We start from the raw sequence: 26799 nt of genomic DNA on the forward strand, positions 1-26799 counted from the left end.
GATTAAAAGTATTCTTATTTACATTTGCTTTTGGCCTTCGTTCCTGGATGGAGGAGGGGGGTCAGAACACCTTCCCAACAAATGGTACCTATTTAGCTACTCACATTTGCATGCTTTCGAACTGCGGGGTTGACAGGAGCTGGGGCAAGGATAGGAGCTCATCCCATTGTGCAGTACTCAGGTCTCAAACCTTGGCTGCTGGTTTTCCAGCAGACAAACCCAGCATCTTAACCACTGAGCCACCACACCCACCCAGGGACAGGAACGCCAAAGTTGGGAACATTAAAGAGAAAAATGTAGCTAGACAGTATGGTTTAAGAAACTGAAATGAAGCAGGAGATTCAATTATCAATTCCAGTCACTCCAATGATTTCTTCGTAGCTAAATATTGTCTTCAATGATACTTCTGTGCATGAAGTATATAGATGAAGTATATAGAAATAAATGGATATATTATTGCTAAAAGAAAATAGAGGACCTCAATTATAGGCATCGAAGTCACGGCCAGGTGCTGACTGTGGAACAGATAACAAGCTGCTCTTGTACAAGTTCCAAGTTCAGATAAAGGAAAAGAAGAATGCAGTCAGTTTCCACTACATGATCTTAAATATATACCACTTCAAATTGCTTTGAAGTACCGCATCTCATGTATAAAAAGGAGAGGAATTATGCAGTGAACTTGCATGAAGTTGTTAAGGATTAATGTGAAAAGAGACTGCCAAAAATAAATAAAAAGAGAAGAAAGCACACTGATAGCAGAACAAACTGTGAAAATTGCCAAGAAGAAAAAAAGATGTCAAAGCCAAGAATGACAAAAATCTCAGAAAGGACGTTAACCAAGAGTTTCAGAGAGCTATAAGAAGCTACAGGGAGCAGTACCACAGCAATAACTATAACAACATTGAAGATGGAAACAGAAAACATGGGGGGAAATCAAGGAAAATCTTTGAAAGAACTCTGAACTCAAAAGGGGATGGCAAAGGACACCAATGAACCAGTGGTGCGTTTCAAAATTGTTCGAACCTACTCTGTGGGTGTGGCCTCCTTTGTGGGAGTGACTTGCCGCCCATGTGACCGGATGGGAGTGGCTTGCCGCCCATGTGACCGGATATGAAGATGCCGACGACACTTGTCAGAACACCTTAAATTACCTCACACACAGCCCTGGCATGCATAAGAATAGGATGTAAACTTGTTTCTTAAAAGGAATCTTTGGTTTGCGTTAAAACAACTTCAACACACAAAGTGTTCTGATTGCACCACAAACGCAGCAGCAGTCATCCTTACCTTTCACAGAGGCACTGAGTTTTATAAATACGAGCATGATAGTGTAGAATAATCATATCCAAGGACCAGTGGTGGGTTTCAAAAATTTTTGGAACCTCTTCTGTAGGTGTGGCCTGCTTTCCGGGTCCACTGGTGGAACCTCTTCTAACCAGTTCGGTAGATTTGATGAACCGGTTCTACCGACTAGGTGCGAACTGGTAGGAATCCACCTCTGCTAGGTTGTTATTGATGTTCTCCAGGCTTATGGTGTTTGGTGTACCCCACATTTATGGTTCTGGGGGACTTCAATCTACCATTCATGGCCACCAATGAGTTAACCCATGCTATCTCTGATGTGACTTACAAGGGAGGCCACACATTAGACAATAGTTTTTAATCACATGACAATGGAGACATGATCTAAAGTTGGAAAATGTTACCTGAATGTTTACACTGGAAAATTTAAAAAAATAATAATCCCAGAAGGTTATTTAAAAAGCAGGAACCCACCTCTGCATTCAAAGAATCAGAAGGAAGGAGTATACTGAAATCCTGTAAAGTAAAGATATCAACATCCAAGAGATCTTAGAAGATATTCCCTATTTACAAGAACCTCTAATATTAGAAATGAAGTGAGATCAGCACTCTCGTCATTTACCCAACTAGAAGCTACAAGGCCCTCTGGAACACTCATAAAATAGGGCATGTGACAGAAGAAGAATCAATAAGGATTTTGTGTGCCAGAAAATCTGGAGATTGACACAGTGGGCAACAGACTAGAAGAATCAATCTTCTTTCCAATATCAAAGAGGAGACTTAACAGACTGTAAAAACTATTGTACAATATTCTTAATTTTACATGCTAGGAGAGTAATTATGGTCATCCTATACAAATTTAGAGCCCTATATGTAAAAAGAGAGGCCAGATTCAAGATGGCTTTAAAAATAAGCCAGGGAACATGGGATGTTATTGCGATTCCCACTGGCTAATCAAGAAAAACAAAGAATATCAAAATAAATCAGTAGGTGCTTGATTGATTATAAAAAGGCCTTTGAATGTGTTGATCACATCAACCTTTGGAATGCGCTAAGAAAAACAGGAATTCCAAAACATCTCATTGTTCTCACAAGAATCTTATATACAGGTCATAGAACAATATAGACAGAATATAGCAAAACAGACTGGCTTCAGGTGGGCAAATTAGCATGACAAGGCTATAATACTTTCCCTTAATTTATTCAACCATATATCAAATATATATTAAGGGTAGTTGATTGGAAAAAAAATGATTGTGGTTTTAAAACTGGAGGAAGACATACCAATAGCAATAGCAATAGCAGTTAGACTTATATACCGCTTCATAGGGTTTTCAGCCCTCTCTAAGCGGTTTACAGAGTCAGCATATTGCCCCCAACAACAATCTGGGTCCTCATTTTACCCACCTCAGAAGGATGGAAGGCTGAGTCAACCCTGAGCCGGTGAGATTTGAACCGCTGAACTGCAGAACTGCAGTCAACTGAAGTAGCCTGCAGTGCTGCATTTAACCACTGCGCCACCTCGGCTCTTATAATAATAATCTGTATTGTGCTATGCACTATCCTAATAGCCTAAATACAAAGGATCTGCAAGATTTAGAAATAATAATCAAGGAACACAATGAAAAAAAGAGAGATTAAAATCAAATGCAAACAAGACCAAATTAATGGCCAGAAGGACATCAAGCAGCCTTAAAACTGACAAAAAAGTTATTGAAGTGGGGGAAGCTACAGACCTTTAGGACCAGCCAAGAAATTAATCGAAAAATACGCTGCAGCTGAACACATGGATAGATTCACTTACAAGGGAGATGATGGATTGATCATTGGAAGACCTGAAAAACCAAGTTAGGGGCAGATTGTCATGAAGAAAATCTAGGTGGTCACTAAGAGTCAAGTCATGATTCGATGGTATATAAAGTCAAATCAATCAATTCAGGTGACATAACCTACCAGAAAAAATGCCTCTCCTCATAATTTTAGTTAGATGGCAAATTGGTAATACTTAAAAAAATGCATAATTTGCCCCAGCAGATAATTTTTTTTGTTTGTTGGAGGAGAATGAGAAGCATAACCCAACTGTGAGATCTAAGATAGGGGTGAAATCCAGCAGGTTCAGGTTCTGGAGAATCAGAGTGGAAATTTTGAGTAGTTCGGAGAACCGGCAAATGCCACCTCTGGGTGGCCCCAAACTGGAGTGGGAATGGAGATTTTGCAGTATCCTTTCCCTGCCACAACCCCCAAGCCACACCACGCCCACCAAATCACGCCCACAGAACTGGTAGTAAAAGAAATTGAATTTCACCACAGATCTAAGGCTATGTAAACCAAAAGAGTTATTTTGTCTTCTTTCTAACAGCAGTAACGACCAAAAGGTGCAGCTTTTGACAGACAGATGAAACTCCCATTCTCACTGCTGCTATAGCAAAAAAACTTTAAACACAAAATTTGGGTAGGTGCAAATAATCTCAAAAAGACTTTATTATTATAGTATGTATCAAGTTCTCGTATTACAGCCTTAAATCTCCATTATCTGATGTTATAATAGCTGTGCATCGTCTCCTTTTACCACTTCGTAATCATCAGAAAATTCAGAGCAGTTTCCCCTCTCAACCTTTTGAGCACCAGAGACAGAGGTGGGTTCCTACCAGTTCGCACCACTTTCGGTAGAACCGGTTCGTCAAATCTACCGAACCGGTTAGAAGAGGTTCTACCAGTGGACCCGGAAAGCAGGCCACACCCACGGAAGAGGTTCCAAAAATTTTGAAACCCACCACTGACACACAAACACACAAACACAGACTCACACACGAGAGAGAAAGAGAAAGAGAAAGGAAGAAGGAAAGAAATAAAAAAGGAAAAAGGAAAGAAAAAGTGAGAGAGAGATGAAAGAAAAAAAAGGAAAAAGGGACAGAGAGACAAAAGGAAGGAGAGAGGGAGAGAGAGAGAGAGAGAGAGAGAGAGAGAGAAAGAAATTAAGAAAAAGAAAGAAAAAGTGAGAGAGAGATGAAAGAAAAAAAGGAAAAAAGGGACAGAGAGACAAAAGGAAGGAGAGAGAGAGAGAGAGAGAGAAAGAGAGAGACATTAAGGAAAAAAAGAAAGAAAAAGTGAGAGAGAGATGAAAGAAAAAAAGGAAAAAGGGACAGAGAGACAAAAGGAGAGAGAGAGAGAGAGAGAGAGAGAGAGAGCGAGAGAGAGAGTGAGAGAGAAAGAGAGAGAGAGAACACATGGCCGGCAAGCCACTCCCACCAGGTCACATGGCCGGCAAGCCACTCCCACAAAGGAGGCCACACCCACAGAGTAGGTTCGAAATTTTTTTGAAACCCACCACTGACCTGAGACCAGTTCTGTGGCGAGAGGTTTTTCCATGGACCAGAGGAGGTGTGGTTTTGCATGCTGCCTGCATCCCACCGATGGTGTTCCGCTCGTTTCTATGCCCCAGGTGCTAGCAGATGCCGCAGACCGGTGCTGATCCACGGACCGGGGGCTGGGTGAACCTCTGGTTCAGAGGACATTTTTGATATGAATCACTTTTTTTAACCAATTCAGTTGCACCCAGCTTAACTGGGATCTCTAAATCTAATGCCTTCCCCAATCATAGATTCCCACCTCTGACAGCAATAATAAACACATAAAGTATTAACAATTATTATAGCTATGAATAATATTTGCTTTTTCTCTTTTAAAACTGAGGCATCTTGTAATTGCCTTAGCATTAGACAAAGAAGCCCATGAAAGTTTCCCTCATCTTAAAAATGTGGGATTCTAGAAGCGTATTGCACACATTTCCAACACGGTGTGTCATCTCAGTCCTCATTGTACGTGTCCATCTCTTCTTCCACTTCATGCATTAAGATTTTCCATTACTGTCTTAACAAATCTTTCACAGAATGTAGCATGTAGTAAATGCCAAGGGACCCGTTTGGTTGCCCCATGCTGACCTCATGTTTATGAGATCACCTGGTCAACTAAAGTATTTATTTGGATATAGATGGAAGATCTGGGCCTGACATCTTTGTTTAATCATATTAATCACTCAGGTTTGAAAATTGCTTTATATTATGCTTCTCTGATAAATGGGAAAGAGAGTCGGTTTATAATTCACATTGACAAAGACTTTCCCTTTGGGGAATAGGAGTATCAGCCTTCTAGCGTTCATGGTTATCTTTTATTTACCGCATGATAGAGTTACTCAAAGGCAATTTGAGCAAGCTCATTGTTACAGTAGGTACAGAATCAAAGAGAGAAAAACTACATCTGCAATGGCAGATCGTTCATTCATCCTTCATATAACCCAGGCTTGAAAGTCTAATTGTCAATTTTTCTAATAATAAACATGACAGTACAGAGAAATGATTTCTTCACTGAAAAACCAAGATATTTATGCTCCCTGGTTTGGTCTGAAAAAGCAGAGAGCCAAAATATGTACATAACAACTAGAAATGTATACACTGTACATGTCACAATGTCACAAACAGCCATTATTTCTCTTTTGGTGCTATAGTTATTCTTCCACAACTCAATATACTCACAACATCTGTGGTGAAGTGCATATTTGAGTATAGTCTAGGAATGAACACTTCATTGCAATGGTTTTTCCAGGCAGCCATATTATTGCACAATAAATAAAATGACATAAAATATGCAGCTGCCTTGAAATCCAAATATTTTCCCCAAGCTAGCACTTTCATTCCAGGGATATTGCATTTTTTGTAGCTCGCACAAATGGCAATGTTTTCATTCTTTGCACTGTCCCCAGAACACTCATGATTAGGAAATGCAATACCGGTCAAAGAATAAATTCAAAGCCCTATAATTTGTTTTATGTCGGTTACTTATCTTAACATATTCTGCATTTTCTGACCTTGAACATATTAATTAAGAAACCTATGCATTTTTGGAAAGGTAATCAAAAGGTTCAAGAAATAAAACACTCTATACTGTTTGTCTGCAAAATGGAAGTAGCATAGCTTTCCTGCACTTTCACTTTGTAAGTGCCTGGCCTATAAACAAGATTGTAGCAGGTTCTCTTTGGGATAGCTCTATTTAATTAATCTTCAAGCCATTACCCATTGATTTAAAATGCCATTTATAAAATCTTCATTTTGCACATTATCAGTTGTTTTGCAAATAGCTACCCATGAACAGAGGCATAATGATCTCCCTTTTCCCATTCTTGCAGCTTACTAACCTCATAGTCAATTTTGGCTTTTTAATTACTCACACTCATATTAGCATTTAAAATTAAATGGCAGATTAAAAAAAAATAATAATGGGCAAGGACATAAAAAGCTAAAATTCCTATTACAGAGCTGCCTGGTGGAGGAAATAAAATCTATTTTTGTTTGAAGGGCATCATGGAATTTTGTCCAAAATTGAAATATAAACATTTTAAAATAAATATCAGTGAATTGCTTCAAAGCTATTTTTCAATAGGTGGTGGGTTGGTCCTTGCCAGCAAGAATTTTTCAAATTTTTCAGTGAACTCTTCTCTTCTGCCCTACATGGTATCGGACCTGGTTACCTGAGAGACCGCCTCCTGCCAATTACCTCCCAGAGGCCTATAAGATCACACAGAGTAGGCCTCCTCCGGATTCCATCTGCCGCTCAATGCTGGCTGGCGACTCCCCAGGGGAGAGCCTTCTCTGTAGCTGCTCCGGCCCTCTGGAAAGAGCTCCCCGTGGAGATCCGGACCCTTACTACCCTTCCGGCCTTCCACAAAGCGATTAAGATCTGGCTGTTCCGGCAGGCCTGGGGCTGTTGATTTTGTCCAGCCCCATCCTAGGTTGTGAATGTTGTGGATCTTTTAATGTTGTTTTGTTTTTGTATGTCCTCCCTTTCCCTTTTTTACTTGTAAGCCGCCCTGAGTCTCTTGAGATACAAATTAAATAAATAAATAAATAAATAATAGTAATGGCTGTTCAAAATGGTGACATTTACAAAACTGGCATTTTATAGCCCGTAAAGCAGGGGTGTCAAACTCAATTTCACTGAGGGCCACATCAGGCTTTGATCTAAGAGGGCCGGGGTGGGCATGGCCAGCTTAACGTCACTCGTGTCAGGAGTGCCCATGGCGACCCGAGCAATCTGCCAGTGAAAATGGGCTCCCGAGCTCCGTTTTCGGCTTCGACGGTTTCCTGCAACCCTCTGCTAGTGAGAACGGAGCTTGAGAGGAATGCCCACAACCTTTCCGAGCTCCATTTTCACTGGCAGAGGCACCGCAGGCTGGTCCTTTGCTGTTTCCAGGGCGGCCAAATCTAAGCACACCACAGGCTTGATCCGACCCTTGAACCTTGAGTTTGACACTCCTGCCATAAAGCAACCATACCACCATAAATGGTTGTGCCAATGCTCCCTGGTCAAATGATCAGATGACAGATGAGTCAGCTTCATGACCGGTCAGAGTGTTTTTTGGTCAAATGGCCACAATTCAAAATATTTTTTGCTTGTTTTTGGCAAAATGAATGGGTTTGCTTTGCGATGACTGGGTTTACCATGATACAGGCCAGAAAATTACTTAGGTCATGTGGGTGCCCTGACTTATAACCGCAATGACTTCCAGCTGAAATTTCAGCATTCAGTTACAGTCATAATTCAAGGAGTACCTTTCGAAGTTGTGCTGTTTCACTTCTCCACAGTTAATGTAGCAACCAGTTCATGAATGGGCAATCCTCCCCAGTTAGTCATTTTACAAAAAAATAATAATAATAACATTTTATCATGTTTGAAAAATGTACTTTATAACACGATTGATTTAAGTACCATGGATGAATCTCCAGCCAAAGGATGCAGACACCTGCCTGGTCTTGCTTATTGTGAAGGCAAGTTTGTGTGTTCACACAACTCTGGGCAGCTCACAAAATAAAAAAAAAAACAGCAGGAATCCCCAATCAGAATAAAAACTCAATAAAATCTCAGTAAGAATCCATGGCATTTTCAAAACATTTGCACTTTAAACACCTGGAAAAACTTAACGGACAGTAATAAAACTCCAAATACCAATGTTATAGTAAAGGTAAGTCCATACTTTATCAAAAGCATCATAAAATGAATATACTTTTATTATTATTGTCCAGATTTCTCCCATGAGGGAGGACCACGAATTTAAGCCACAATCAGTCATCTTTATCAGCTTTCATAATTAATTATATAAGTAACATAGTACATGGACTAACTCACTTAAGCTTATATCTACAATATGAGCAATATTGTTCATAATATCTGCAAGAGAGCTAAAACATTTAAAATGTTACAGTGATTGAAATAAGTTGGCTATGAACAAAGATTGAAGTTGCCTCTCCAAAAACGAATCTCAATTCAATACACTTGTTTTATTTCAAAAACTGAGCTATACAAGCATGCCCCCCCCACCCCACCAACAGTGATTACAGTTGGTTACAGTGATTGAAATAAGTTGGCTATGAACAAAGATTGAAGTTGCCTCTCCAAAAACGAATCTCAATTCAATACACTTGTTTTATTTCAAAAACTGAGCTATACAAGCATGCCCCCCCACCCCACCAACAGTTCCACACATCTCAGTAGTGACTTCGTCCTCCTTCTTCAGTTACTTCCAGCTATCTGTCTTGTTTATACTTTTGGAGTTCCTCAAAAGTGTCTTGTTTAAACATAGGAAGCGACATCAAAGACAAGTTTTTGTAATCTTCAGTGCCAGATTTCAGAATCTCATTGTTATGGTTCCCTGACTGTGACTGTGGGATACATGCTTTCTTTCAGTCATATAATAATAATGCTATCATCCTAGAAATTTGACATTAAGGATTAAAAATGGCTCCTTTCTCCCTGTTTATTATTCAAAGGACCCTGAAAAGTAATCTGTTTTATGAAGCTATGTTTTGCAATCTGCATAAATATGCCATCATTCTCGGATCTTCCTCTGGCTTAATTGAGAGCACATAATATCATAGAATACGGAAAATGCAAACTCTAAGCTTACATAGCAAAACAGAGTATAAACAACCAGGTTTTTTTAGCAATTGGGTATAAAATGATGTCATTCCCCTTTCCCAAAAACCTTGCACACAAAGATCTGTTAAGAGTACAGGACTTCAGAGCACAGAAAGAAAACTACTTAATTTGCACTCAAATTTAATTTGAAGCAGGTCAATTAAGTCTGCTTGGGAAAGAAAGAGCCTTTTGATAATAATTTCAGTTTTATAATGACTTTGAGTAACGAATCTACTAATGATGCAAATTTATTTTGTTTCCTTTTAAGCAAATATAAATTCTGGATCATTTAAGATCTTTCAGGCCCCTTGGAATAAAATTATACACTGTAAACAAGGGGACTCCCTCTTCATTAAAAAAACAAAGCAAATGACTTCAGAATGAGAGAATATGAATATGCTGACATGGAACTTCAATGGCTATACAGCATTAAGCCTGTGCTGAAAAACTACAAAAAACTGTGATCATAGCAGCATGGGACCAGATTTGCATCAGAAAGCCTTCTGAAGCACTTGGGGGCATGGTGCCATATTGCTAAACCTGCATTTGGCCTGTTTCCTCTCTATTGTGGGTATGCGTGTGTTTGGGAGGTGGAGACCAAAGTGACTATTAACAAATCATCAAAACAACAGGACATTAGAAGAAGACACTAGGGGGAAAAAAAAGAAGATTGTTTGTGAACGCTGTACCTGGCTAAGACAGTAATAAAATCCTGCAAAATTTGCACAGGTAAAAGGGCAAGGTAAGAAATCCCTCTCACAAAATATACATGCCACGGGCTGCCAAAAAAAGCTTAGCAGAAGCGCCCAACTTAATCATAATGCTAGTAAAAGGGATACATTTCAAAGATAACAACACTTCATTTGTGAGGATGCCAAAGAGATACGGAAGGCACATTCCAAGGAAAGCTTGCTATGTATGTGAAGCATTCTGCTCATAAAAAAGATGTATAGAATGCCTCTTTTGACTCTTCACAAATACATCCAACTGATATATATATTTCCAAACTGTTCCAAGGTCTTCGTTGTGCTCACATAATATCCACTTGCAGTTGTGGAACTGCAGGAGTACATCATGGAAAGCATTGACAAAAAATACTCAAATCAAATTCTTCAAAATATAATATAGTTATCATGTCAATTTCATACAATAGGGTTGTTGTATATAGAAATATTCAAACATGCATTAACTTTTTCCCCCTATGGCGTGAGTATTACCTCTCAACAGGAGCATGCTGGTGAGATGGCTTGTTTATCCTCGCATATAATCCTTCTAAGTGGTCCCTGTCCAGAGGTGCTGTAGGGTTACTGCACCCACCATAAGCTTCAGAAACAGGGGGGGAAGAAAGCTGGTAGGAGCTGATAACTGGATATACTTCTCGGAAGTGATTCACTCGTGCATAATTTGGGTCTGTCTCATCATCATCAAGATCAGGTGAGGCTCCCATAGGACCTGTGGAATACTCAGCAAGTCCCCTGATCTGCTTCTGGCGGAGTTCCTGATGCTTTGCACCAATCCTGGGAGACACAACAACAACTAACGTTAGTACATACGGCCGACACAAAACAGGAAGCCTACTCAACTGAACTTTTTTGTGTGTCAAAATAGTTCTAGTTTACCACCAAATTCTTGTCTAGCCTAATGTATACCCCTCCCTCCCTCCACCCTCCCCCCAACCCCCCTCCTCCTTCCCCCCGCAACTTCCCAGAACCCGTACACGGTATGGATTTTTAACAAACACAGTCTAAAATCTATTGAGAAAAAAGAAATAAAGAAATTAATGACATCTCTACATTGATCTTAGCTTCTTCTTGCTGAATTAACTTTAAACAATTTAAATCATTTCTGATCTTAAGCATAGGCTAACTGGAATTTCTTGGTCCCGTATTTATTTTGTATATAGTCAATCCATTTTTTCCAGTCTCGTTTATATCTCTCATTTGAATGGTCTTTAAGATAGGCAGATATTTTAGCCATCTCGGCTAAATTTGTGACTTTCAGTGTCTATTCTTGAATTGTAGGCAGGTCTTCCTTCTTCCAGTATTGCGCCACCAACAGTCTTGCTACCGTTATTAGGTGCAGAATCAACTGATTCAACTGAACTTTGATTACATCAATTTAATGGCAAGCCAACTTGACTTATAAACTCATATTATCAGGATATACATGTATTCCTTCTTTAGTGATCACAATGGGTACTGGCTAGAGGTGGGTTCCTACCAGTTCGCACCTATTCGGTAGAACCGGTTCGTCAAATCTACTGAACCACTTAGAAGAGGTTCCACCAGTGGACCCGGAAAGCAGGCCACACCTACAGAAGAGGTTCCAAAATTTTTTGAAACCCACCACTGGTGGGTGTGTAATGTCCCACAGTTATCTACGCATTAATAATGATCTAGTAATATTTCCTTATACATTTTAGGGACCTTTCCTTACATAATTGGTGTTTTCTTTCATACTTTTGGATTTCTAATTTCTGTTTCCGTTAGTTGGCAATTGCTAAAAACCAATCCCACGTGAAAAAGTATTCAAAGCCTTCTTGATTTTAATTGTCAATTTATTTATTCCTGCACATTGTAATATTTATTCATTTACATATCTCTGTTTTTCCACTGTCGTGCAAACACAATTCCAGCAGCTGCTAACATGTGTAAAATTAAATATATATTATAATCCCTTTCAAATAGCCAACAAAATATTTCTGGTTTTAATTCCATATCTTGTTTTACGATTGCTTCTAACCACTAACTTCTGAATAGCTACTTGGACCGACCTAAGTACTAATTCATAATTTCGTATCCAGTCACATGGGCGGCAAGCCACTCCCATCTGGTCACATGGGCAGCAAGCCACTCCCATCCGGTCACATGGATGGCAAGCCACTCCCACAAAGGAGGCCACACCCACAGAGTAGGTTCCAACAATTTTTGAAACCCACCACTTGTACTGGCAACACGGTGGTTAAATATATCCTAAAATATATTTTTCTTGTTTGCCTCTGAACCAGCCAATATTATCAATGCCACTTTTGTCATATTTTCCTCCCAATTTAATGAATCACCTACATTAAGTTCATTTGTGAGAAGTATAGCAAGTGTAAATAGCAATTAGTGGGATAAAAAGTCAAAAGACCCAAAGCCATTTATTAACATTTTCGACATTTTGTCCTAACTCGTAACTTGGGGATATCATATCTTGTTACGTGGAGATCAGAGAGAGAATATACAGAGAAGGAAATGAACAGAAGCCGGGAGAGACGAATTGTGTAGACGTAAGTGAATTAAATACTATTACTGACAGTATTCCATGATGATAAATCTTTAAGAGGTATTACAAATGCTGCTACTAATCAGTGCTATTGTGTAATCTGTTGGGAATAAGAGAGGTAGGGAAGACACGCAGGTATAATTTCAAAGATGGTCAAATTCAGATGAATCATCATTTTGCTTTATGATTGAAAACTTTAAACGAGGCACTGTTAATAATAAGAAACTGAAATGTTCAGCTGCCTCACTATGTAATTAAAAGCAGCAGAAAAGATCAGAGCAGCGAGATGAGCCCGGTGTATAGAGAGCAAAGAATGAAAAGCAGAAGAAGGATTAAAGCACACGAAAGCTGCCAATTTAAAAAGTCAGGATTTATTCACCATTATTAAATTCTGTAGCTCACAAAAGTATTCCTGGAAACAAACACCTATAAAAATGGGTAAAAGAATAACAAATGTGAAACCGTTCCCTTTTGCACCAGGGAAAAAAAATTAAGAACCGTGGAGCAGGATGTGGATTAAAATCAAGAACAAAAAAGGAATTTGAAGGAGGGTAAATACCTAGATCACAAAAGATGCTCAAGCAAGGCTCGAGCTGTCACGAGGAGGAATTAAGGTCAGATAATCAAGTTTATAGCAATGCTTGCATACTTTTTATGAAGGGGTATTTTATCAAAAGCAGACTGAAATCAGAAGTCTTCTTCAGACCTTGCAAGCTTTAGTGTATTTAAAAAGATATTTACAAACACGACCTATGTATCATAGTACGGTACTCACAGTAGCCCCAAAGGAACAAGAACAATACATGGAATGTACTTCTGGGTGGTTCTTTATTATTATTTGCCTATAGACAGAAATCTTGCCAGATTAAAGCAACTATTTGTATAACTGTTCTGACCCCCCTCATCCCACACCAATACACACTCCGAGCCAAAGATAAGTTACGGCATTTAATTAACAGACAGACAGGTCCTTGGCAGCAAACCGGCACAGACAAGCTTGGGCAGCAATCCAGCACAGATAAGGCTTGGCAGCAATCCAGCCTGCCAAGCTCACAATCATGTTCTCCGACATTAGTTCCTGCGTTGACTTCTGCAAGAGGGGCGCGTACACAAGCAGTCATTATTATAGTCTGGAGAGGAGCCTAATGACCACCAGCTGAGTGCAATTACCTCCTGTAACTGCGTGATTGTTCCTGACGCCTATTAGCTCTTTGGTGCCAGGCATCCAGGAACAAGTCACTTCTGGCGTCCGGATCACTCTCCCTTGTCTCCTCCCTACTGGTCCAAGGCTCAGGCGCCTCCTGGTGGCCAACCAGCCTGTCTGTTGCTTGGAGTCGGAACCCTCTCCAGAGCCAACTCAAAGGGCCCCTCGCTGTTGGAGTCTGGTGGCAGCCTTTAGAGACTCCAGTAATAATGACATAGTGAAAAACTGGCAATCAATTACAGTTATGAAAATGGACACATTAGCTTTTGAAAACAAGACATGCACAAAATTAAATCTTTCTCATAAGGCAGGAGACCTAGGAAAGGGAAGGCAGGTTATGAGTTTTGGAATAGGCACTAATATGTTCAGGGGTGGGTTTCAAATTTTTTTCACTACCTATTCTGTGGGCGTGGCTTGGCAGTCATGTGACTGGGTGGGCATGGCCAACTTGTGATGAAGCTCACTTAACAACGCTCTTGCTTAGCAATCCAAATTTTGGGCTCAATTGTAGTCATAGGTAAATGACTATCTCTGCACGGCAGCCTTGTCTAGTAAACTCCTTCTCCTTTCTGGCAATTTTCCTCTCTGTTAGAGGCACCAAAATAATCCAGACAATGTAAGGTTTCCTGCTGCAGCAGGGGGTTGGACTAGATGACCTCTGAGTAGCTTTCTAGCCCTATATTGCTGTGGTGTTTCTTTCTTTCTTTCTTTCTTTCTTTCTTTCTTTCTTTCTTTCTTTCTTTCTTTCTCCTTTCCCTCTGTGGGAAGAAACCAAGCCCCCCCACCAAATAAAATATTACTCCCAGAAAGGCTCATTCCACATTCCTGCCAGACAGAGTTAATGAGATAATGAGCACTTCGGCCTTAGTTGTTACAATGGTAATAAGGGTTAACTGGAGAGGCAGTTTCTGAATGCAGGGCAATAAAGATGAGGCTAGAAACAACACCAGAATGTTTCCTTCCTGCCTTCCTTACAGGATTAGCCCTGTAAAGTGGGAAAAAAACAAAAGGAGATTTCTTCCAACAACCGGTACTCCGAACCTCTTAGAAAGTTACCAACCGGTTCTCCCGAATAGGTGCGAACTGGCTGAATCCCACCACTGAATTACAAGATTCTGCTACTTACAGTAAAAGTAGTATTCATAACTTTGATCTTCAGGCAAGTTTCTAAGCATGTGACCCTGTGCCACATCAAACTCCTGTCCAAAATCAGGACAAACCAGGAATCAGCTCCCCAAAATGGGCAAATCAGAAACTTACTTGGATCAGGAGTCAACCAGAACCCAGCCCAAAGAACCAATCGGGAATCAACACTCATGAACAAAGGATCAATTAGGATCAACCACATTTCCTGGCAAAACATCACGACAGAATAATAGAGTTGGAAGAGATCTTATAGATCATCTAGTCCAACCCTCCCACCCCTCCAAGCAGAACCATACACCATTTTTGACAGATGGCAGTCCAGTCTCTTCTTGAAAATTTCCAGTGATGAAGCATGCACAACTTCTGAAAGCAAGATGGTTCTATTCGTTGATTGTTCTCATTATCAGAACATTTCTCCTTATTTCTAGGATTAATTTCTCCATCCATTATTCCTTGTCTGGCCTTCAGGTGCTTTGGAAATTAGGTTGACCCCTTCCTCTCTGGGGCAGCCCCTCAAATATTGAAACACTGCTATCATGTCTCCCCTGGTCCTTCTCTTCACTAGACTAGCTCTGCCCAGTTCCTGTAACCATTCTTCATGTGTTTTAGGCTCCAGTTCACTAGTCATCTTTGTTGCTCTTTTCTGCACTCTTTCTAGAGTCTCAACATCTTTTTTATAGTGTGGTGACCAAAACTGGATGTAGTATTCTAAGTGTGGTCTTACTAAGGCTTTATAGAATGGTATTAGTACTTCACATAATCTTGATTGAATCCCTCTGTTGATGCAATTGTTAGGATTGCAGTGGCTTTTTTGGCTGCTGTCGCACACTGTTGGCTCATATTTAACTGATTGTCCACTACGACTCCAAGATCCCTCTCAGAGTTACTGCTATTAAGCCTGGCTTCTCCCAATCTATATTTGTACTTTTATTTTTTCTTGCCTAAATGTAAGACTTTATTATCAGAAAATCTGTTCTCTAAACCTTGGTTACTAAATCTGAAGCCCAATCCTGCCCAAAAGATTTACCCATGGTGAAAAGCCTAAATCAGTTATAAAAGAGAAGAATACTCTATTATAGTCAGCCTTTAATTATGAATAAGCAACATGTTTATTATTGTCATTGAGACACAAGAGCATATTCCAAGATAGAAAAGGGAGCTATCCCTCAAATGGAAGGAATCCCTGGAAAGTAGCAGGGATTGAAAGCATACAGCAACAGACTCGAGTCAAGGGTCTGATGTTACAACAGATAACTATAAAGAAGCGGCATCTCCTTTTATTTCTATACGGCAACAATCTCAGCTCATAATTAGGGAACTGTTGAGAAAAAAGGCTTAATTCTCTAAAGAATCCTTAAAGGAAGATGAAAGAAAGATCACACAGCAAAGAGAAAAGAGGAATTCCTGCTAGCCTGTTCAGTGTTGAGCTGGAATAAGCACAAGGATAAATATATGGAAAGTTAAAACCTAGAATTTGTCAGCGGCAAGAACAAAAATCTTGTTGGAGCAGTCTTGCACTCTAACATCTGAAATGGACTTCCATCAGAGGTGGGTTCCTACCAGTTCACACCTATTCAGTAGAACTGGTTCGTCAACTCTATCGAACCGGTTAGAAGAGGTTCCACCAGTGGACCCGGAAAGCAGGCCACACCTACAGAAGATGTTCCAAAAATTTTTGAAACCCACCACTGGCAAAGATCTTGTAACTTGACAGCTTTAAGACTTGCATGCTTCAATGCCAGAGTTTCTGAATAGCTACTTGGACCAACCTAAGTACTAATTCATAATTTCATATCCGGTCACATGGGCGGCAAGCCACTCCCATCCAGTCACATGGGTGGCAAGCCACTCCCACAAAGGAGGCCACACCCACAGAGTAGGTTCCAACAATTTTTGAAACCCACCACTGACTTCCATGGACAAATCAATGCACCAATAAAAAAAGAAAGGGAGACAATTGAAGAGAGTGTTGAAAACTAACTGGACTGTTTACACTCTCATACCTTCTCTCTCACCCACATATAATATGGAATAGTATCTCATATCGTGACCCGTCAAAAGCGCGGAGGACAAAATCGCGCTCGACGAAAGCACGCATTTGACGTCATCACAGTGCGACGAAAAAAAATAAAAATTGAAATAAAATTAAAATTAAAGCAAGCCAATTCACATAAAGGTAAGGGTTAGGTTTAGGTTCAGGGTTAGGTTAAGGGTTAGGGTTAGGTTTAGAGCATTAGGGTTACGTTTAGCGTTAGGTTAAGGGTTAGCGTTAGGTTTAGCGTTAGGTTAAGGGTTAGGTTTAGGGTTAGATTTAGGGTTAGGTTAAGGGTTAGGTTTAGGGTTAGGTTTAGGGTTAGGTTTGGGGGGGTTAGGGTAAGGTTTTCGCTTTATTTTTACATTTTTCGATCACAGCGCGATGTTTTCGTCGCGCTGTGATGACGTCAAATGCGCACTTTCGTCGAGCGCGCTTTTGTCCTCCGCGGTTTTGTGGTGGAACCATCTCATATACTATTATATGGGAGAGTTGCGTTTATAAAGATGAAAGCTCTTAATTTGGCTTTAAAAACTGTATTAGTCTGTTTATTAACCCTTGTTTCAGAATAGTTTAATTTTTCTCACACTAGACAGGAGTGTCAAACTCAAGGTGCAGGATCCCCATGCAGGGTGCTTAGATCTGTCCCCGTGGGGCTGTCCTGGAAACAGCGAAGGACAAGCCCGCAGTGCCTCTGCCAATGAAAACGGAGCTGTGGGGTGGCAGAGGGTTGCAGGAGGCCATCACAGCCGAAAACGGAGCTGGGAGTCCTTTTCTGCTGGTAGAGTTTAAAGTTTAATAACATTTATATGCCGCCCGATCCCGTAGGACTCCGGGCGGCTTACAATACAAAAATAATAATAATAAAAAAGAAAATAAAGTAAGATACAGGGAAGAAGAATAGATATAAAATACCATACATCATGCACTCCATTCTGAGTGGGGCTGGACCGTATTTTGGGGTCAACAGCCCCAGGCCTGCCAGAACAGCCAGGTTTTAATGGCTTCCCGGAAGGCCGAGAGAGTGGGAAGGGTCCGGATCTCTGCGGGTAGATCATTCCACAGGGCCGGGGCAGCTACAGAGAAAGACCTTCCCTGAGTAGTTGCCAACTGGCATTGTCCGGTCGACGATACCCGGAGGAGGCCCAGCCTGTGGGATCTTATGGGTCATTGGGAGGTATAGAGGGCTTGGGCCTCCACAGGCACCCCTGACATGAGTGATATCGAGCTGGCCACGCCCCCCCCAAGGTCAAACACAACCCTGATGCTTCTCCAAATGAAATTGAGTTTGACATCCCTGCACTAGAGTTTTACAAAGAAATGGTTGTAAAGATATCTAGTTGGCCAAGGCCCAAGGAGAGCTCTTTGTTCAATTTCTATAAATACTAGTACTACCAGTGGTATTATTATACTTTAGCAAGTGGAAATATCTCCATTAATTGTATGCTACTGTGAAAGTAATGAATAGGTAGAAATGAATACAAAAATATGGATAGCAGTTCTGCAGGTGGCCGACACGGTTCTACAAGGAAAGCCTTGAGGAGGCTTCTTAATAACACTATGATTAGGTTCATTTTCTTCTAAAACTTCAGAAATACTTAAACCTGGAACTAAGGAGAACCCCATCAGCACAAAGGTTTAATTAATCTCACTTATAATTTCCCTTCAAGTTTGATAGTTTTGCTGTCAGTTCTGGAACTTGGTATAGAACAAAAGTAAGAATCGGGACACCACAATTTTCTCTTATATTTAGAGTGGGAAAAATTTAAAGTCTTTATTTTTTTCTCTTATATAAATGCAACCTACAATTGCTTCCTCAACACTATCTTATGTTGTACTTGGTTAGCCAATACTAGGTGATGTGAATTTCTCCATGATTAACTCTTAAACAGAGCTATTATAATTGCATTTGTTTTCTTGTTTCTCACCTCTCCATGGAAAAAAAATCTATACATGTTCATCAATGGTCTGTTTTTTATTTAGTTCACACTTTCATTTGTAGTTAAACAATATCTGAACTACCTTATGGACGTTTTGTCTGTTTTACTGTATTATTTGCTGGTTTAAGGATCACTTTCCTAATTTTATTTTACAAAATATTGTTGATCTTTATCAACATAGAAGCTTGGCAGCTTTCAAAACAAGGTGACCTAAGTGTTCGGGTTAATTCTTTTAAAATTTATTTATTTATTTATTTATTTATTTATTTATTTATTTATTTATTTATTTATTTATTATCTTGTATGCCGCCCACTCCCGGAGGACTCCGGGCGGCTCACAAAAGACAAGGGAAAGGGGGGAACGAGACAAAGACAACATATTAAAAACAAAACCAACATTCACAATTTCCATGGAGGTAGATGCTTCTCAGCTCCCCCCAGCCTGCTGGAGCAGCCAGGACTTGGTGGCTTTGCGGAAGGCCGGGAGGGTAGTAAGGGTCCGGATCTCAACAGGGAGCTCGTTCCAGAGGGCCGGAGCTGCAACAGAGAAGGCTCTCCCCCGGGGAGTCGCCAGCCGACATTGGCTGGCAGATGGAATCCGGAGGAGACCCAACCTGTGCGATCTAATTGGTCTGAGAGAGGTAATCGGCAGGAGGCGGTCTCTCAGGTACCCACCGTGGCACCGTGGGGTAATATGGGCACTTATTTATTTATATATTTGCAACTCTCGTGGCTAATATACGAAGAAGTTGTTACAGGTAATCGTCATTTAACAACCACAACTGGGACGGGCAACTCTATTGTTAACCATGCCAGGTTTATGATGACACTTTTTCTATATTAAACGAATATTAATTTAATAAATCACCCATGGTCATTGTTGTGGCCCAGCAGGAGCCGTTGGAGCTGCCGACAGACTCCGATAGCGAGGGACCCTATGAGTCGGCTCTGGATGATGTGGAGGACCCTGGGCAGGGTTCAGACTCCGAGCAGGGACCAGAGAGACTGGTTGGCCACCAGGAGGCGCCTGAGGCATGGAGCAGTGGTGAAAGCCAAAGGGAGTTTGTCCCTGATGTCAGGCCCTGGAGCAGTGGGGAGGAGCAAAGAGAGTTGGTCCTGGATGCCAGGCAGAGACAGGCGGATAAGCGCCGGCAGCAATTACGGAGACATAGAAGATAATCGGGCCCAGGTGGTTGTGATTTGGGCTCCTCCCAAGAGAGTATATAAGAAGAGACTTTGGGAGGAGACCTTTTGCAGGACACAGCCGTTATTCTAAAGCTGGAGAAGCTCTTGTGTGTATCTCTTATCTGTGGGAGTCTGGGTTGCTGCCTTGTCTGTGAGTAATGACTGTGAATAAAGCGTGGCTAACAGTAACCTTGTGTCAGCGTGACTCACCATATGGAGGGGGGGGTCATAACAGGTCATTAAGTGAGACATGTCAATAAATTTTGCTCAATTGAAAAAAAATGGGATGCTGTGACAGTTGTAAGTGTGAGGACCAGTTGTAATCTGAGGACTTCCTCCATTTGAACTGGAAGTCAAAAGCAGGAAGTAAATGCATCATAAGAGAAGGAAAATGTTGCTTCTTTCTAAGAAGCATGTTAGAGTTGTGAAATTCTTTTGAAATTGTTGCATCCTCTTGCTCTGCAAATTATTAAAACTCTGGCAGATTTTTCCAGGCTGGCATGCCTGCATTTATTTATTTATTTATTTACTAAAAGAAAGCAAACTGCTTCATAAAACTGCTCCTTGATGAAGGAACTGCATGGGAATTAAAAGTGTCGGTTCATGTATATGCATGTGGAAACAGCTGAAAGCAACTTATGAAGTATCTGGGTGAGTGCAGAAAAAGATACAGCTGCTTTAATAATTTGAAAGAAGCTGCTTTCTACGCTCGGATCACAGCAACTGGATGGGAAGTAATGAATCGTTCATGCATTGTTTCCCCGTTCAATGTATTTCCCAGCTTTTTACCTCTTTTGATCCCCTTAGAGCACAATGAGCACAAAAGCTTAGAATAAGAGGTGAAATATTTGAATCTGGCTGCTGCATACAGAATTGGGACATGCTACTCTAATTACAAAAGCCTACTATTTCATGTATAACTAGTAAGGTTTTGAACAGCAAAAAGTAGCGATTAGATTTGGCAAGATTTGCTAAATGAAAAGCACAGAGCTCTATTAATATATAATATATCATTCACCATCATTAAAGGGGGAAAAATAGAGAAAATGTAGAGGATATGGACCAGCAGTCATCATTCAGTGTAACTATATGCAAGTGCCTGATTGCAAATCTTCTCTACAGTGGAAAAAAACTCTGGGATGTCACACAACAGCTTTCGATTTTTCTGGTGTCTGTTACCGAGGGGAATGCAGCTCCTTCCAGTTTAAGAATTCTGCATCTTGAGAAGGTTATGTGGCAACCCAAAGTTACATCAGCATGCAACTAAAGAGTTCCATACATGAAGAAAGGAGAAGGAAAAATAGTTGACCTTTGAGGAAGTTGTCTAGTATGTGTAATATATTACGATTGTCTTAATACAAACAGCAAAGCTGGCGTGAGGGTACTACTATTTGTATCTATTAAAGAGTTTGGACCAGTAGTGGGATTCAAATAATTTACCCACCGGTTCTCTGCCCTAATGACCACTGCATCTACTCTGGGTCAAACGGGTCACACCCTTCTACCTGACCCTACCTAAAGTGCATAGTGAAGATGGTTTGTAGTGAATTAACTCTTATGTGGCTGGAGAATTTTTGGGGAAAAAAAGAGACAATCCCCTCCCTGAAGTTTAAAATACAATTGTCTATATATTGTAGTACAAAAGGTTTATTATCAATTAATTCCACGGCATAGCTGTCTTCTCTTTTTTCCAAAGCCTTTTTTTTTTTGGCTTGGAAAAGGATGCCAGCAAATTGAGTGATTTAAAAGCTCTTGAATCTTATCGGATGCCCTATTGTTTTCCAGTCTTTAATTATGATAAATCCTCATTTACTTTGAAAAGATGTCCAGCGTGACAAGTAAGGGATGAAAAGTCAAACGTTTGCAATGAGATGCATCAGCTCAAAAGTGGTTTTAAGTACAAGAAAAAAACGTCTTAGATTTGAATATTTGACTAAGCAGTATTTGAAGCTGTGGTAGTGTTGCAGCAGATTGAGGTTTGTACTCTTCTTACGAAAGACCAGGACTTGAGACCACGAAGGTGAGAGAAACAGATTTATTTGATGTGAGTTCAGCGTGTTCACACACCAAAACCTGAACTGCCTGGGCTCTGCCCAGGATCCTACTTTTATGCCGTGTTCCACACTGTGCATTCTCAAGGCGTTTCCATACACGAGACAAGCATGACATTTCGAAAAGCAGAAGTTCATTTGGAATGTTACAGCGAAGTACATAGGAGAAATACAAAAAAGAGAAGTTCCTATAATGTCTTAAGCTGTCAGCAGTTTTTACCTCTGTTCTATCTCTCACCCACGCCTGGCTTCCTGTGCCCCTCCTTTACAGGGTCTTGCCACACTGTTCAGCCCTATTTTTAATACTTATGAGGAAGTTGGAGAGAAAGTTCACTCCAGCTAAAAGTCAACTTTGGAACTCCAGGGCACTAGAATGAAAAGCCAAGCTAATATGAATTTATAAGGTCCATTCTATTAAGACCACCTAACCTGGCCAGCCACTGGTGGGTTTACCTGTGCACCCCCTCCTGCATCAGTAGCTTTGTAAATGATGGAAAGTATATATTTAGCTGGAATTAGGAATATGGATAAGTGGAGGTATTTTGGCGTGTATGACAGCGGCATTATAAGAGAGTGAATGAGAATTATTGCAAATCAATTCTATGTGTATAATCTATCCTTTTGGTAACTGTTACTGCTCTCAGTTGGGAAACTGGACACCTGACATGTTATGTAGTCAGCATGAAATAAAACGATGACCTTGACTTGACAGCCCCATCTAGCATCCCATTCTCAAATTGCACATATCATAACTATCCTATGATCTAATAAGTATCTAAAAGTAATTAACTGGATTAAAAAATGCCAGTGCCTCAATCAAATATGTATTCTTATCAGAGTTCTGAGACAGGAGTAAATTGGGACGTTTAAAAACCTGGGACCTCATCCAAGCTGTGATCTGATCAGGGTTCAATGGTTATAATAAATTGGAACTATTAAAACTGGGATCTGATCCAACGTTTTATTTTGTCTAAACCACAGTACTGAGGGGCTGCTAAATCAGGAATATTCAGGGAATGGAATTCCTTCAGGAAAGGAATTAACTCTTACCAGATATGGAGCAAATTATGCAGGGGTGCAAGATAAGAGAACATTATTCTGAAAGTAAGACTATGCATTAAATAATGAAAACATTTCACTCTCGTAATAATGTAGGATTATTTATAGTGATTCAGCAATGCGGTGGTTCTGACTTACTCCAACCATAAATACTTTGCTAGGGTCTGGATGGGAGTGAACAAGCTTGCACTCAATCCTGACAAGACTGAGTGGCTGTGGATGTTGCCTCCAAAGAACGGTCCCAGCTAGTCCGTCCCTAAACCTGGGAGGAGAAAATTTGCTCCCCTCAGAGAGGGTCCGCAACTTGGGGGTCCTCCTGGATCCGCAGCTGACATTGGAACATCATCTGTCAGCTGTGACCAGGGGGGGGGCTTTGCCCAGGTTCGCCTGGTGCACCAGTTGCGGCCCTATTTGGACTGGGAGGCACTGCGGTCACTCATGCTCTCGTCACCTCAAGACTGGACTACTGTAATGCGCTCTACATGGGGCTGCCCCTGAAAAGTGTTCGAAGACTACAATTAGTCCAGAATGCAGCCGCACGAGCGATACTGGGTGTACCTAGGTACACCCACATTACACCTATCCGTGAGCTGCACTGGCTTCCTATTGGTCTCCGAGCACGATTCAAGGTGCTGGTTATCACCTTTAAAGCCCTACATGGCTTAGGACCCGGATATCTTCAAGACCGTCTTCTGCCACACACCTCCCTAAGACCGATAAGATCGCACAGGATGGGCCTTCTCCAGGTGCCATCAGCTGGACAATGCCGCCTGGCGACGCCTCAGAGTAGGGCCTTCTCTGTTGCCGCTCCGGCCCTATGGAATGAGCTACCCCCAGAGATCCGGATCCTACCCACTCTCATGGCCTTCCGAAAAGCTATTAAGACCTGGCTATTCCGGCAGGCCTGGGGCTGTTGACCTCTGGATTAAGGTCCAGCCCCGCTTAGATTGTGTCTTTTTAAATTTGTCGTATTTTATCTGTTTTTAATTTCTCTTAATTTCTTTTTCTGTACGCCGCCCGGAGTCCTCCGGGATTGGGCGGCCTATAAATTTAATAAACAGTTAAACAGTTTGCAACTTTCTTTTTTTAGATTGTTTTTTAATCTTGACTTTATTACAATATAATTAATTCAAGGCAGTGAACATACCTAATACCTAATGCTCCTTCCTTCATCTATTTTCCGCATAACTACAACCCTGTGTGAGTTGGGTTGGGCTGAGACAGTGTGACTGGCCCAAAGTCACCCAGTGGCTTTTCATGCCTAAGAGAGGACTAGAACTCACAATCTCCTGGTTTCTAACCTACTTTAACTACTAAACCAAACTTTCTCTCCTATGGATTATGGTCTTGATTGTCTCAATCCAGATAATAAAGGCACGGGTCTCCATGAGGTATGTTGCTTCTATTTTTAAATGTAACATTCTTTGAAAATTAAACAAACAAGAATTTGTTTTTTTGCTGTATCTCTCATGTGGTTTTGTTAACTGTCAAAGTCCAGGGAAGTACAAGCGACAATAAAAACAATAGCGCACAACAGCAACGCAAAATACAATAAGAGCAATGAAAACTTCTAGTGGAATTGTTCTGTCATTTCCAGTATTGGGATTAACACAGATGTGCTAAGATGTCTGCTTTATTAAATTGGAACTTTAAGGATTGTTTTGCCTTTGATTCTGATTTAATTCTACATGATACTTGGAACGCTGACATAAGGTGGTGAACACACAAAATACTCCTTCCTTCTATTTCTCCCATAACAACAATCCTGTGAGATGGATTGCAGCTGAGAGGGAGTGACTGGCCTACAGTCACTCAGATGGCTGTCCTGCCTAAGGTGGGATAGGAACTCAGTCTCCTGGCCTGGTGCCTTAACCATTAGACAAAACTGGCTCTTTTATGAAGTGGAAAGAACTCACCGTATTAATAGCTCATGCTATTGTCTTACAGAAAGTAGACTTAGGTACAGAAAATAAGCAAAATATAAAGCTAGTCCTTGTTTGAGTAGCTATATATCTCAAGAAATGAATGTTAGTCTTGGGGGTCAAATAAATTATTTCAGGTTTATGGTTTCCTTGAATTCCACAAAGCCTTGCAAAGCTCAAGAGAGACCTTGCATTGTCTTTTCAGCCCTGAGCATTGCTGGATGCTAATACGCTTTAAATCAATATGTATCTGTTTCATATTTGAGAAAATGAACTTTAATATTGCAGCTGTGGATGCTTGGCATAAGCTAAATTCAGTTCCATTTTGAAAAACAACAACATGGAGGAACTCAAAAATCTAATTTTAATCCGCTAATGTTTACAATGCTTAATTGTATTCCTCCCCTCCACCCAAAAATGTGATATGGAAATTAATATTAGGGCAAATCACCCTTTGAATTATAGCATGAGACATCTACAAGGGGGGTTCCTTTCTAAAAACCTTTTAGTTCTGGCCATGGAGGTCCGCCTGGATGCCTGTAGGATTGGATTACTGTGTTGGAGAGCCTGTCCCTCTTTAGGAGGTCCCTCTCAAGTGCCAGACAGCCAATTGGAGCCACTGTGGCTCCAGATGGAGAAGGGCCCCCTGGCTGAGAGAGACCTCATTCTGGGGAATTCGCCAGGGCTGGACGACGGATAGACTGACAAGATCAGTGAACCAGGCTCATCTGGGCCAGAAGAGAGCCACCAGGAGGACTTCTGCATTCTCTGTCAGGATCTTCTCAATTACCCTGGGGATGAGAGACAATGGCGGGAATGCATACAGGAGACTGGATGGCCAGCGACAATGGAGGGCATTGACCCCCTCTGCCTGGGTGTCAGCGGAACCTGGAGAAGAACCTGGGAAGGTGTATGTTCTCCAGGGTGGCAAAGAGGTTGACTAGCGGATATCCGAATCTCTGCGACAGCTGGTAGAAGAGATCTCGGTGCAGGAGCCACTCCAACTGATCGATGGTGGCCCTGCTCAGCCAGTCCCGCCTGAATGTTGTGGACCCTGGAGACGTGTTCTACACGAAGAGAACATAGATGCTTTTCCGCCCACCTTCCCGGAGAAGTTGTCTAAGCCAAACGAGAGAAGCCCTAGAGAGGAAGGATGCAGAGCTGGATGCTTTTATCACCCAAGCTGCCACCTTATGAGTTTTATGGCAGGCTTTTTCTGCCTTCTTGTCCTCCACCTTCAACCTGTCTAGAAATTCAGGGGGCAGGACTGAGGACGAGGTGAGGGCTGCAACCGGGGCATCTACAAGTGGCAATTTCAAGAGATCCTCCAAGCTCAAATCTATGATGTACAATCTCTTGTCACTGCCACTAGGTGTGGCTAGAATGCTTGGCAGTGCCCATTGCCTTTGTACCACGTCAAGAAATAACTTTGGGACAGGCACAATCTCTCGAGCCTGGACAGGCTCCTCACAAAGACTCTCGCTGGAACAGTTGTGCAAGTACAGGAGGTAATTGCACTCAGATGGTGGTCATTAGGCTTCTCTCCAGACTATAAAAAGACTGCTTGTGCACACGCCCCTCTTGCAGAAGTCAACGCAGGAACTAATGTTGGAGAACGTTATTGTGAGCTTGGCAGGCTGGATTGCTACCCAAGCTTGTCTGTTGCCGGTTTGCTGCCAAGGACCTGTCTGTCTGTTAATTAAATGCCGTAACTTATCTTTGC

At 41.2% G+C, this 26799-nt stretch overlaps 1 protein-coding gene across 1 annotated transcript in view; it reads right to left on the minus strand.

Moving 5' to 3' along the window:
• PARD3B (par-3 family cell polarity regulator beta) overlaps positions 1 to 26799 on the minus strand; it is a 609556-nt gene that overhangs the window by 167149 nt on the left and 415608 nt on the right. The window contains exon 20 of the mRNA XM_032230967.1: positions 10488 to 10787. Coding sequence (XP_032086858.1) covers positions 10488 to 10787 — 300 coding nt within the window. The remainder of the gene's footprint in view (positions 1 to 10487; positions 10788 to 26799) is intronic.

The sequence above is a fragment of the Thamnophis elegans genome, chromosome 1 (assembly GCF_009769535.1).
Source record: "Thamnophis elegans isolate rThaEle1 chromosome 1, rThaEle1.pri, whole genome shotgun sequence".
Taxonomy (NCBI): domain Eukaryota; kingdom Metazoa; phylum Chordata; class Lepidosauria; order Squamata; family Colubridae; genus Thamnophis; species Thamnophis elegans.